The following is a 14,450-nucleotide window of genomic DNA, read 5'->3' as shown; positions in this document are numbered from 1 at the left end:
GGTTTGAGCTCTGCATTGGGCTCCGTGCTGAGCGTGGAGACTGCTTAATATTCTTTCTCTCTCCACCTCTGCCCCTATCCCCCACTGATGTGTGCTCTCTCTCTCTCTCTCTCTCTCAAATAAAAAATTAAATTAAATTTTTAAAAAATGCAAAATTGGGAAGTCATTCTCACATCTTAGGAAAGACTAACTTGAATAATCTTTTGGTCTGTTGATATGCATGATATTCTTTGCAGCTTTCAAAAGAGACCGAAAATTCATTCTTTCTAGATACAGACAACATGAACCATTTTTCTCATAAATTTTTAAAAATAAAATCTCCTTGATATCTTTATGTTTTAATTTCTTAATGTTTATTTATTTTAGGAGAGAAAGAGATAGAGAGCAAGGGAGGAGCAGAGAGAGAGAGAGAGAGAGAATCCCAAGCATGCTTTGTACCTTCAGTGCAGAGCCTGATGTGGGGCTCAAACACGTGAATCATGGGATTATGACCTGAGCGAAAATCGGATGCTCAACCAACTGAGCCACCCAGGCACCCCTTGAATTTTGATCACTAAGTAATCATGGTTGGCTGAACTGCTAGGAAAAGTTGATGTAAAATAGTCCAAAAACAGTGTGAAACATTCCTTTTTAAATTATTGATCACAGGAGCTACCTTTGACTGATACTGTGTCTGTTGGGGCGCCTGGGTCGCTCAGTCAGTTGAGCATCTGACTTAGGCTCAGGTCATGATTTCGCCGCTTATGGGTTCGAGCCCCATGTCCGGCTCTGTGCTGACAGCTCAGAGCCTGGAGCCTGTCTTCGGATTGTATGTCTCCCTTTCTCTGACCCTCCCCTGCTCACCTTGTCTCTCTCTCTCTCTCTCTCTCTCTCTCAAAAATAAATCATTAAAAAAAAAGAATTGTATGCTAAATATAATTTATGCTATCCATTTCTTTAATCTTGATAAACAACTTGTGGATTCCAATTATTTCAGGGAGGTTTTACTTCAACTATTAAGTACCTAAATGACTCTCCTTGATCTCTTATTATTAGTTATATGTAAGTTTAGTAAATTAAGCTAATTTAAGTATAGATAGGCACTCTCTTATTTGTGATTCAGAAATTAAAAAATGGCATAACCTTTTTTAGTATGAATATACATGTAGCTGCAGAAATATTAATGTTTTGATGCAAGGTAATCAGAAGCAGAAGCAGGGAATGTTAAGTAATATGCAATTTTTGTATCTTACTGCTTTTCTAAAAACCCAGAAATTCAGGATGGTGAAAAGCATCTGGCACCAGAGGTTTCCAGTAAGGGATTGTGAGTCTTTATTGGCCTAACCAGAATATCAGTTGAGAGGGAAATATGCTGAGGAAAATATTATTGTACAAATGGAGAGATTTAACTAGGTATGTTTTATCATCAGCTATTTTTAAAACAATCATTTCTACAGTATTGTAAACAATAGCACTGTTTTAATGTTTATATGTTTATATGTGACCTTTTGAAAGAAATTAAATTGAAGATGAATAAATTTTGAATAAAGTGTTTTGCTTACAGAATGTCCCTATTCTTTCTCTTTTATTTTTTTTAAAGCAAAGTTCTCATATAGATGTAGTACGTTTCCCCTGTGTGGTTTATATCAATGAAGTCCGAGTCATACCCCCAGGAGTAAGAGCCCATAGCAGCCTGCCAGATAATAGAGCATACGGGTAAGTAACTTTCTTTTTAAAAGTGTTTGTGACTAAAGGATGTCCTAGACATATTCTTCAATGCAAAAATTTGAGGTAATATTTTGTCAGTAAAACAACCTAAAACTTTATTCAGTTATGTTAAGTTGTATTGTGATTGACTATATAGGTTTTCTATATAATCCATATAAACTTGAAAAAAGATTATTTGATCTAAGTGCCAGAAAAAATATTCTTCAGTTTTTTAATCAGTGAAATAGGTTTGTATTTTCTAAAATACTCTATAGTGTCACAGTCTACTAATTAAAGTATTTTTAACCTGGCTTTTTCGTTAAAGATAAGTAAGAATTAGTCTGATTACTTAGGTGTATATCTTTTATATTATTTTATAATATCAGTTTTCATGACCTAATAGTGATCTTCTTAGCCTGATACATGTGTCTTTTATAAATTTGTAGCATCACATTAGCCTTTAGTTTTAATTAGTAAGTAGTTATTTGATGCTTTCTCTTTCTTAGTTTCCGTGGGAAATAAGCAAAATGTAAGACATGGTCCCTGATGTGGAGTTGTTGATAACTTTAACAGCTGACCTAAAACAGAGGAATTTGATCCTTGTTGTAACATGAATAATCATTATTTTCTTATTTTAATTACCTGAATTAGAAATGTAAGCCAAATTTTGGTTGTGGAACTATGAACATTTCTAGTAAATATATTTATGTGTTTTTAGCTTATTTTTACTATTTTACTATTTATTTATTTATGTTTATTTTTGAGAGAGAGAAAGATACAGAGTGCGAATGGGGAGGGGCACAGAGAGAGGGAGACACAGAATCCAAAGGAGGCTCCAGGCTCTGGGCTGTCAACACAGAGCCCAGTGTGGGGCTTGAACCCACAAACTGTGAGATCGTGACCTGAGCTGAAGTCAGACACTTAACCGACTGAATCATCCAGCTGCCCCTCGGTACTACATTTTATTATATGCACGCTCTGATAGCTCAGTTTCTGTTACTTGAGAGAGTTAAACCAGCTACTTAGTAGTCCATATTATGGTACAGATTCAAGGTTAAGGGCTCATTTCTTCATAATTATGAAAAGTAATTGGTTATTTGTAGAAATAGATACAAAATCTTTTCTACAGGTTTTCAGGTCATTCAAAAATACAACAAATATAAAACAAAGCAATAAAAATGTTTAATGTTTATAATGAGAAATCATCATTGACTTCATATATCTTTTTCTCTGTGTTTAAGGAAATAAAAACAGGTTTTCCAATAACTTCTTCCTATTTTTTCCTATAAAAGGAAATGTGTGTAGAATGTAAAAGATGGGGTGACGACGATAGTGTAATCTGGCAGTCTTCTCTAATTGTACTGCTTTTGGTCAAAGAAGGCCTGTTAGTTATCTATTGCTGTATAACAAATTACAGCACATTTAGCAGCCTACAACAGCAAACATTTATTATTTCACACTCTTTCTGAAGGTCAGGAATCCAGAAGTGGCTTATTTGGCTCAAGTTCCCTCATGAGATTATAGTCAAGATGTAGGCCAGAGCTGCAGTGATTTGACTGGGGCTGGAGAATTTGCTTAGAAACTCACTCACTCACAGGGACGCCTGGGTGGCTCAGTTGGTTAAGCGTCTGACTTCAGCTCAGGTCATTATCTCACAGTTCGCAGGGCTCTGGGCTGACGGCTAGCTCAGAGCGTGGAGCCTGCTTCAGATTCTGTATCTCCCTCTCTCTCTGACCCTTCCCTGCTCATGCTATCTCTCTCTTTCTCTCAGAAATTTTACCATATTCTGTTGATTACATATTCTGCTAGTACAGTGTGAGGTGTGAATACCAGGAATGAGGGGTCTTTGGGGATGTCTTGGAGGCTGGCTAGCATAACAGGCAAAATGGATCTGCAATGGGTTGGAGTATTGTGAAATTTTCCCTCCTTTTTTCTCTTGTACTTCTTAGCTAGGGGTAAGTGGCATTTCATGTTTTAATAATTCCAAATATGAAAGTATCAAACAATTTTATACATCATTGATATGTTACAGAACATTAAAATAAAGTATTAATACAGTAATGCAAATGTAAGATGTGAGAAAGTAATGTTAGGGATCAAGTGATAATTGTGCACCATACTTTACAGCAGTGTTTTTTCTCATTATAAACATCTTTATACATCCAGTCAACAAATTAGAATAGTTAACAAGAAGTTTTTTCTCATTATAAAAGTCAGTAATGTATAGGTAAAATTAAAATCCCTTTAATCCCTCCATCCTGAGAAAAATCCTTAAATTTGATGCTTTGTGTTACTTAATGTATATATGTATATTTGTATATTTAGTTGTATGTGGTATTTGTATGTTTTGTTACTTTTTATAAGTGTGGTATCTTAGGTTAGGTTTTAGAGTTAAAAATTTTTTTAATGTTTACTTAAAAAAAATTTTTTTTAATATTTTTATTTATTTCTAGGAGAGAGAGTGAGACAGCGTGAGCAGGGGAGGGTCAGAGAGAGAGGGAGATACAGACTCTGAAATAGGCTCCAGGCTCTGAGCTGGCAGTCAGCACAGAGCCCGATGCAGAGCTCGAACCCACGAACCGCGAGATCATGACCTAAGCGAAAGTCGGACGCTTAACTGACTAAGCCACCCAGGCGCCCCTAATGTTTACTTTTTAAAGAGAGAGAGCATGAGTGGGGGAGGGGGAGGGGGGAGAGAGAGAGAGACAGAGAATGAATCTGTAACAGGCTCCAGGCTCTGAGCTGTCAGCACAAGTCCTGACGAAGGAATAGGACTCAGAAAGAGTGAGATCATGACCTAGGCTGAAGTCAGACACTTAACTGACAGAGTCACCCACCCAGGTGCCCCTAAGAGTCAACAACTTTTAAAATGTAAGTCTAGTGCAGTCAAATGACCATTGATTCTTTAAATTGCTTTTCACTGACCAGCACCTGAGTTTTGGGGGGTTCAAAAGTAAAGAATTTACATTTGAGCCCTTTTTCCTTCCCTTGAGATATTAAAGGCCAGGATCTAGTTTGAAGAAATATAGGAAGGGGAGACTAGAGATGTTGAGCATATGTAGTTGAATTTGGGTTAGATAGATGTATCCTACTCTGACAGCTATATTACTGCTTTGTGTGTTTCTTTATTTTACTTAACATTATGTCAGGAGTACTTCCACATCATTAAGTACTATTTGAAAATATGATTTCTAATGGTTGCATAATCTAATGAATGGTTATACAGTAGTGCCCCCTTATCCACGGTTTCACTTTCCGGGTTTCAGTTACCTGCGGTCAACCGCAGTCCAGAAGCAGATGATCTTCCTTCTGACAGATCGTCAGAAGGTCAGTAGTAGCCTAATGCTAAGTCACAATGCTCATGTCATTCACCTCACTTCATCTCATCACATAGAAATTTTATCATCTCACATCACAAGAAGAGTGAATACAGTACAATAAGGTATTTTGAGAGACTACATTCACATACCTTTTCTTACAGTATATTGTTAAAATTGTATGTTATTAGTAGTTACTGTTAATCTCTTACTGTGCTTAATTATAAGTTAAACTTTATATATGTGTGTGTGTATATATATCCATATATGTATATATGGAAAAAAACAGTATATTTAGGATTTGGTACTGTCCATGGTTTCAGGGGTCTTGGAATGTATCTCCTGTGGATAAGGGGGTACTACTATACTGTAATTTGTTTGGCTAGTTCCTTATGTGGGGACCATTAGGTGTTTTTACTTTTCAAATTATAAATAAGAGTATGATGAGCATTCTCTTGAAAAAAAAATCTTTTTTTGTGTATCAGGGTTTCCACAGAAACACTTCCCCAGAAAAGGTATTTCTGCATCAGATGGTGTGAACATTTTCTCATTCTCCTGAATTTTATTGCCATGTTGCCTCTCAGAACAGTTGTACCTGTTTGTCATTCTGTCAGTGCATAAGGGAACCTATTTGATATACTTCGGGCATTATGCCTTTTACCATTTGAGTTTTTTTGTAAATAACAAAATATGTGATGTTTAAAATCAAGGTTTTTAGTTGAGTCTAAGGAATTTCAGCCAGGGGTAAAATATATATCAAGTAAGATTTCATTCTAACACAAATTAAATAGACTTTACTCTTAACTATGTAAATCTACAAAAAAATAAAAATGTTTATCTAAATTGCTACTATACAAATTTGAATTTAGGCTTTAAGTCACAATTTTGGGCTCTGATGCCAGAATTATTATAGTCTTGTATTAATGTGGGTTAAGTTGAAATCAAATTGTAATTATATAAATTGAAATCAGTTAACTCCTGATTTGTTCTAATAATAGAAGGGAATGGTGCTATAATGAATTATAAAAGATGTTACAATTAATTAGCATTTGTCTCTATAATACATTAAGATTTTAAAATATTTATGTCTATTAGGATGGCCCAAGTAGCAGACTAAAGATACTTGTTGATTAAAATTTCATTTTCAGTAATACTCAAAGTGTTTACTTGAAAATTGAACATGAATTTATTTATTTTAACATTTTATTTATTTTTGAGAGAGAGATAGAGACAGCATGAGCAGGGGAGGGTCAGAGAAAGAGGGAGACACAGAATCCGAAGACAGGCTCCAGGCGCTGAGCTAGCTGTCAGCACAGAGCCTGACACGGGGCTTGAACCCACGACCTGTGAGATCATGACCTGAGCTGAAGTCGGACGCTTAACTGACTGAGCCACCCAGGCACCCCGAATATGAATTTAAAAATTATAGAAAATAATTACAACTAACTGTGTGTTTTTATTAAAGTATATTCTAGAATTGCTTTTAAAATTGTACTTACTTCATCTTTTGTTTTAATTTAGGAACTGATTATTGCAAAGGCTGACATTTCAACTTTGTTTCATTCACAGGGAGACCTCTCCGCACACATTTCAATTAGACTTATTCTTTAACAATGTAAGCAAACCAAGTGCCCCAGTTTTCGATAGGTTGGGAAGGTATGTACCCATTAGGTAATTTCACCAAACTTAGGAGTTAATAGGCAAAACCTTTTTATTCTTTAGATAGAAAAAAAGGATGTATTTGTTGGTAGACCTAAGAACTTGGAGTTTATTTTACCAATTGGCATTATTAAAGAAATGTCAAGCTCCTAGGAAGATGTTGAGTTTCTTTACAGGATAAAAATTTAAGAGTGTGAACATTAGCCATCTTTTATTTCCTTTTTATTGCTGTGTATACTTTGTATACATATCAAATGATTTAATAACCTAATTTAGAAAAAGTTGCTTTTTGATTTCTATAAAACTGTATAAACACTTTGATAGCTAATAATTTGTGTCTTTTAGGTAAGAGTACTACATAATTTAAAATTCTATGGTCATATTTTGTAAAATGAGAATTTTGTTCATAGAAACCCCCATTTTGGGTTATTTATTACTTTCAAGGTATTACTAACTAGTTGTTTTGATATCTGCGAAATAATTGACCATTAAAAGGGTCTAGTAAGAACTCATTTATAAATTCTTATTTATTTACTTATTTATTTTGTGAGAGAGCAAGCAGGGGCAGGGTAGAGAGAGAGGTAGAGAGAAAGAATCCCAAGCAGGCTCCCCACTGTCAGTTTAGAGCCTGATACGGGGCTCAAACTCATGAACCATGAGATCATGACCTGAGCTAAAACCAACAGCCAGATGCTTAACCTACTGAGCCACCTAGGTGCCCCTAGAACTCATTTATAAAATAAAAACATTTAAAGTCAGCTTAAAAATGGAAAAATTTCAATCCCTGTCAAGAATTAACTGTTTTAGATTTCACTTGTTATTTTATTGATCTTTCACTGTTATTATTTATATTAAATATGATAAATTATTATATTAATAGTATACTTTAAACTATATTATTAATTTATTTAATTGATAATTTAACTTTTTTTTCTAATGAAGGGAACCTAGATAATCTATGGAATTTATGTCAGTACCTACTTGATAAAAATAGGTACTTTTCTCTATTTGGTCCTATTATACATTTTAGGAAGGCTGTAATGCAATGCTTCTCTACTTTGGTTGTATATTAGAATTACAACCAAAAATACTTTTTAAAAAATACTAATACCTACACTTATCCCAAACCAATTAAATCAGAATCTCTGGGGAGTTTATTTTATACTTGATAACATTTTGGGGGGAGTAATTTAAAACTAAACTTAGTGGTTTATTAAAACAATAATCTAGCATTTGGTTTTATTAAAACATATAAATTAAGAAAGACTTCTTCATGAATAATGATGTTCAGTGGTTGAGCCTGTATATTTATTCCTACTCTTTTGGCAGCCTGGAATATGATGAGAATACTTCTATCATCTTTAGACCCAACTCAAAGGTAATTTCAGAAGTCAGCTTTCATCTTGTTACTACTGTTTGTTTTCACTTTCATTGAGAGATTTTATTCAGATAAATCAGTGATGCAGAGTATTAGCCTATTTGGTTCTAGTGCTGCAGGATAACATCGTTTCTTGTCTGATTCCTCTTGTATCCAGATGCTATTTTAAAATGAAGCAAAGACATTGTAATATCACTGTCTACCTATAAAGCTCTTTCTTCCTTTTAATGTGAGTCAGAAAGAGGCCAGCATTTGTGCTTGCCTTTCTTTTATTTAGGTAAGCAAGTTCAGAAGATGACAAGATGTCTAATAATAATAAATTGTTATTAGACACCACTGTGCCTTAGGTTTCTTAACAAATATGTATTTTATATTTCTTCCTTTCATATAAAATATGTTCTTTTTCTTGATATAACAGATGTCACTGTAGAAGCATCTAGAAGAGCTAAATCATGGGTGATCTGAAATGCAAAAAAGAAAAAACTGATCTAGTATGGGACTACTTAGCCTGTTTGTTTTTTTTGGTGGGGGCGGGTATTTAATCCTCATGTTTGCTGTTTAGATTAACAATTATCTTTATTATCTCTTTATTTGTCTTCCAGTGGGACTTTTTGATTAGAATCTGTCAATCCCTGGGCGTAGTCTTTGAGCCTTTCTTTTGGTACCCAGTTTCCCTTTACTGGAGTTTGCTAGAGTTAGCAAGGAGAATAATAAATTTTTTCTTCCTTATCATGCCTCCAGAATGGGCCCCATTAATACTTACTACTTCATCTTTACTCAACATGGTAGAATGGAGAGAATTCAGAAGTCAGGGGCTTTGGTTTCTGGTTAAGGTTCTTCTGTTGACACTCTGATTTTCTTATATATTGGTACTTACTCGGGCTACCTCTCAGAGTCATTTTGAAAATATAATTAATGTAGATAAGCACTGAAAAACAAAGTTGTTTTATTTTATAAGAAAATATTGAGGTTTGACGGCATTGATAAAGTCTTTGATCTTTTTAGGAGAAAGTTTCTTTGCAAAAACAATTTGTTTAATTGTTTAAACAAACAATTCTGGTTACGCTTACTTTTTAAGTACAGTATGGGTTCATAAAATATACCTGCATGTATGAGTTGGGCATATAAAAAGAATGCTGTACAATTTTATGGATTATAATTCTTGAGACTGGCACAATTTGTGCTTTTGTGCACCTCCGTGACCTCTGTAACTATTGGAGTTTAATTTATTAATTGGCAGTAACTCCCACTTAATTTCATTCTCATTTCCCTTCTTTTGACGGGGAATCTGGTTATGCATTTTGAACAGAGTTAACATAAAGTATCAGATAGGGGAGATGCAGTCTTGAGACAAGCTTAGGTATGGCAGTTCTGGAGAGCCATATAAAAGCTATGATGTATTTCCATCAGTATTGATCTTTGCACTTTCAGCATACTTTTAAAGCCTTTAGTTTAACCATAGAGTAATTTGATATCAGTTTACTTTTGGCATATTAAAACATTAACCTGAAAGATATTTTCCCCCACCAAATTAGGTGAATACTGATGGTTTGGTGCTAAGAGGCTGGTATAATTGTCTGACACTGGCAATATATGGATCAGTGGATAGAGTGATAAGTCATGACAGAGACTCTCCACCACCACCTCCTCCACCTCCTCCTCCTCCCCAGCCACAGCCAAGTTTGAAAAGGAATCCAAAACATGGTAAGAATTTTTTTAAATTTGTTTTTGTCAGTGACATTATAATAGGAAAGGTAATTAAAGTAGCTCTTCTACCTTTTCAAACTTCCTTAAAACTTGAGAAGATATCTTTGTTAGTCTTACAATTCTTTCTTATATAAGAGTTTCTTTTTATGTTGAAGTGGCTAGATTTTCTTCCTCTAGTTTCCTAAAATAGTTTTTGAATTGACCTGAGGGGTTTTTTTTAATGTGTAAATGAAATGTATTCTAGTGATTATTCATGGTTTAATATCAAAATTATCTCCAAAGGAATTGAAGAATAGGCAGCAATTTTGGTATATATTATTAGAATACTCACGTTAATGGTATTTTTTTTTTCAGGAGTGCATTTTAGATTTGGTTAGATGTCTAAATGCAGTTTTTTTTCCCCATTTTTTAGAAGCTTTTTAAGAATTCCATTAAACTTCAGTGACTCTCCCTCTATAAGACATGTAGCTGGACTCCTCCTTTCCAGAGTCTCTTCTCCTTATTCAATATTATTCACCATAAGCTGTTGAAATATGGAGATTCAGGAATACATTTTCAAATTATAATTGAGGTCACTAGGGAAAAATCTTTTGCTTTACAATGAGCATTTTATGAGTAAATAAAATGACCTTCTCTTAAACACGATATAATCGATATAATCGTGTGATGTGAGCTCTTTGTCTTTGATGGCCACACACCGTATTAGCATATCTTTTCTTAAATCTTACTTGTTAAGTACAGTGAATCTTGCACTTTTCTCTTTCTTTTAATCCTTCAGTTTTCTGTGCTCATTTGTCTTTTTTTTGCCATACTCTGAGCTTCTTCTGGGCTGAGAATATGTTTTACTTATATTTTGTGTTTCTGGTTTTATCACATCTAGTCTTATCACAGTGCCTAGCATATATAGTGGCTACTCAAAATTTTTGTTAAATTTACTGACTTGTTTTAAAATTGGCACTTGTGCTTATACACTTTATTTATATGGATGTATGTGTGTTTTTAATTTTGAAATAATTATAGATCCGTAGGAGGTTGCAAGGAAATGTTTGAGGAAGTCCCGTGCATTCTTTCCCCAAGATCTGCCTCTGTTAACATCTTGTACAACTATAGAACAATATCAGAACAAAATTGGCATTGGTACAATCTGTATAGCTTCATTCAGATTTCACCAGTTATATGTGCACTGTGTGTGTGTGTGTGTGTGTGTATAGCTGTATGCAGTTTTATTCATGTATAGCTTTTCATAACCATTAGTACAATCAAGATGCTTGATTGTACCATCACAAGATTGCCTGGTGTTATTTTTTAATAACTACACCCATCCTGCCTATCCCAGACCTTTGGCAACCACCAATCTGTTCTCTATTTCTGTAATTCTATTATTTCATGAGTATTGCATAAATGGAATCCTGTAGTAGGTATCTTTTTGAGATTGGCTTTTTCCAATCAGTATGATTTCTTCGAAGTTCATCCACTGTGTATCAATAGTTCATTCTTTTTTATTGCTGAGTAGTATTATATAGTATGGATATGTCATATTAATTAACTTTTCAATCATTGAAGGACACTTAAATTTTTCCAGTTTTTGACTTTTGGAAATCTGTTACGAACATTTGTGTACATCTTCCTGAGGAAAATAAGTCTTCATTTCTCTGGGATAATGCCCAAGAGCATTTTGGTGTATGGGAAGTCAAAAATTCTAACTTCTGCAATGTAAATTAATTAGCAAAATTTGTTAGCTATTAGGAAGGCAAAATTTAACAAATCCTGAAGATGAAAGACTCAAATGATTAACAGCATTTTTGTCATGCATTCATTTTACTTTAATAATTTGGAAGTTCTTTTTCTGTCTTTAATTAAAAAGCTGATGGGGAAAAAGAAGATCAGTTTAATGGAAGCCCTCCAAGACCACAGCCTAGGGGACCAAGAACTCCTCCAGGACCACCTCCCCCTGATGATGATGAGGATGATCCCATACCTTTGCCAGGTGTGAACAAAATCAGTGCTAGTTTTTCATCCCCTGATTAATGTTATAGTGCTTTTTGATTAAAGAGAAAAAGTAGATGTCATTAATCAAATCTTGATGAAGGACCCTCCCCCGCCCCCCCCTTATCTTGTGCAGTATTTCCTTGTGTTTTTCTTTTGGCAAGTGAACTTGTTTTAAAAAAAGAATCAGTTAATTCATTTGAAACTGTACCAGCATTGTTTTGAAAATAATGTGCTATAGTGGTATATATAGAAGAGTACCAGTTAAAAATAAGCAGTATATATTGGAAGAGGTGAAAACCTGTGTACTTAATAGCTAAAAAGAAAAGGATTAGTTTGTGGTGTTAGAACATAAAATAGTATAGTTTATTAGTTCTTACTGTGTAAATTTGTGCAATGTCAACTTTTAATATTTTTAATAGCAAGTAATTCTACCACTTTTTTTAAGGGTATTTATGAGCTGAGTCATTTGCTGCTTTATGGTATTTAAACCATTAAAATAATCTGTGCCTTAAATCTCAATTTTTCAGTATCTGGTGATAAGGAAGAGGATGCTTCTCACAGAGAGGATTACTTTGAACCCATATCTCCTGATCGGAACTCTGTTCCCCAAGAAGGGCAATATTCTGATGAAGGAGAAGTAGAAGAGGAACAGCAAGAAGAAGGAGAAGATGATGAAGATGATGTGGATGTGGAGGAAGAAGAGGATGAGGATGAGGATGATCGCCATACAGTAGACAGTATCCCTGAGGAGGAAGAAGAAGATGAAGAGGAAGAAGGTGAAGAGGATGAAGAAGGTGAAGGTAGGTTATATTTGTTAGGACTTTTTTGGTTTTAAGTACTAGGAACTTACTTGATATAGCTTTCAGCAATCCAAGAGAATTTATAACAAAGATAAATGGCTTTCAAGAAATTCAAGGGATAGACTAGCTATACCTCAAGACTTGACTAGAACTGGGATTTCCTTTTTTTTTTCCCCCTCTATGTTTCTACCTTATTTTCTCTCAGCCAACTGTTGTTTCTCTGTTCACCCCACAGGTTTAATCTCCTTTTTTTGTTTTAAAGTTTACTGAGAGAGAAAGCGAGAGAGCGCATACCTACACAGGGGAGAGGCAGAAAGAGAGGGAAGAGAGAGAATCCCAAGCATGATCCGCACTGCTAATGCAGAGCCTGACATGGGGCTCGAACCCAAGAACTGTGCAGATCAAGAGTTGGATGCTTAACCAACAGAACCACTCAGGCACCCCAGGTTAAGTCTCTTTTTAACCAACCAGCCTACACTACCTGTGCTGTCTAAGTCTTGTTTGCATTTTTCTGGGAGAGAGATTGTTTGGCTTGCTACAATATCATTTGTCCCTTGGTACCATCAGCTTTGGCCAGGGAAGCAATATCGTGTACGAAATATATGATGATTAGAGATTTGATGAGCTGTTTTCAGAAAGGAATGGTATAAGTTGGGTGGAATTCCTAAAAGTCTGCCACCTAGATATTTTAGCAAATGCTACATTTTTAGAAATTCAGGGTGAGGGGGAAATTTCAACTATATAAGGTTGTATGACAGCATGATGCAGTCCTTTCATTAGCCTTTATTTCTCCTTTGAAAGCAAAAAATGAGAACGATTCAAGCCACTTGACTCTTAATTTGTCTAAGAAATGGCATGTAATGTTAAAGCATTTATGTAAAATAACAGATAAACTGCCTTTTTTTTTCTAAAATAGTGAGGGTGAGGATCATTCTCCATGAGAGTGAGGATCATTCTCCATGAGAGTGAGGGTCATTTTGGTATCACAGGAGCCCTTTTACAGAATACAAATAATTAGGTTATTGAGTGATACTTTTTTAGCTTCCCCCATTCCCAGATTAGCAAATAATATTTTTTATATTTATTGTATTTGGCAAATAGTAGTTAGATTTCAGGCAGGCTGTTTTCTTAATCATTTTTGTAGAGAAGGTGAGAGAAAAAGGCTGGTTAATTTGGTTTTTAATAGAAGATATCTGGCTTATCCCACAGTCAGGCCTCTGTAGGCCCTTATCTTTTCAAGCATGATGAAGATATGGCTAAGGCAAACTTGTTTTGAGGAAAAGAATGTGTACAGATGACTGATGCTGGAAGAATACTCTAGAAACATTTCCTTTTCTTATGTAGGCAGTTATTACTTATTCCAGTTTTCCCACAAACAGGCAATAGCAGTGTTAAAAAACAAAACCATATTTTGCCCCAATCTTGTTTTACTTGAAATAGAGGAAAAAGTTACACATGTATAATGATAAGAAAGCTTTGTTTTGGTCCATCTGAGCATTTTAAGTGAATACATTTTCTGTAAAAATAAAATACAGACCTAGGAGGGGTGCCTGGGTGGCTCAGTCAGGCTCCGTGCTGACAGTGCAGAGCTTGCTTGGGATTCTCTCTCCCTGCCCCTCCCCTGGACGTACATGTGCATGCAGTCTCTCTCTGTCAAGAATAAATAAATTTTAAGAAATTAAAAAAAAAAAAAAATGCAGGCTTTATGACAGGTAAATGAAGAGAAATAAAAATTCAGGAATGTGATACTCAGCCATCAAAAAGAATGAAATCTTGGGGCGCCTGGGTGGCTTAGTCGGTTAAGCGTCCGACTTTCCGACTTTCGCTTAGGTCGTGATCTCGCGGTTCGTGGGTTCGAGCCCCGCGTCGGGCTCTGTGCTGACTGCCAGCTCGGAGCCTGGAGCCTGTTTCAGT

At 35.1% G+C, this 14,450-nt stretch overlaps 1 protein-coding gene across 2 annotated transcripts in view; it reads left to right on the top strand.

Moving 5' to 3' along the window:
• Positions 1-14,450, top strand: part of VIRMA (vir like m6A methyltransferase associated) — a 60,460-nt gene that overhangs the window by 8,697 nt on the left and 37,313 nt on the right. For both annotated transcript variants that reach the window (XM_077771355.1, XM_077771354.1), the window contains exons 2-7: positions 1,580-1,695; positions 6,573-6,659; positions 7,992-8,040; positions 9,576-9,744; positions 11,612-11,734; positions 12,264-12,536. In XM_077771355.1, the coding sequence (XP_077627481.1) occupies positions 1,580-1,695; positions 6,573-6,659; positions 7,992-8,040; positions 9,576-9,744; positions 11,612-11,734; positions 12,264-12,536 (817 nt within the window). The remainder of the gene's footprint in view (positions 1-1,579; positions 1,696-6,572; positions 6,660-7,991; positions 8,041-9,575; positions 9,745-11,611; positions 11,735-12,263; positions 12,537-14,450) is intronic.

This window comes from Crocuta crocuta, unplaced genomic scaffold, assembly GCF_008692635.1.
Source record: "Crocuta crocuta isolate KB4526 unplaced genomic scaffold, BGI_CrCroc_1.0 scaffold235, whole genome shotgun sequence".
In the NCBI taxonomy this organism is placed as follows: domain Eukaryota; kingdom Metazoa; phylum Chordata; class Mammalia; order Carnivora; family Hyaenidae; genus Crocuta; species Crocuta crocuta.
The sequence above is the reverse complement of the archived record's forward strand: the minus strand, read 5'-3'. Positions and strand labels throughout refer to the sequence as shown.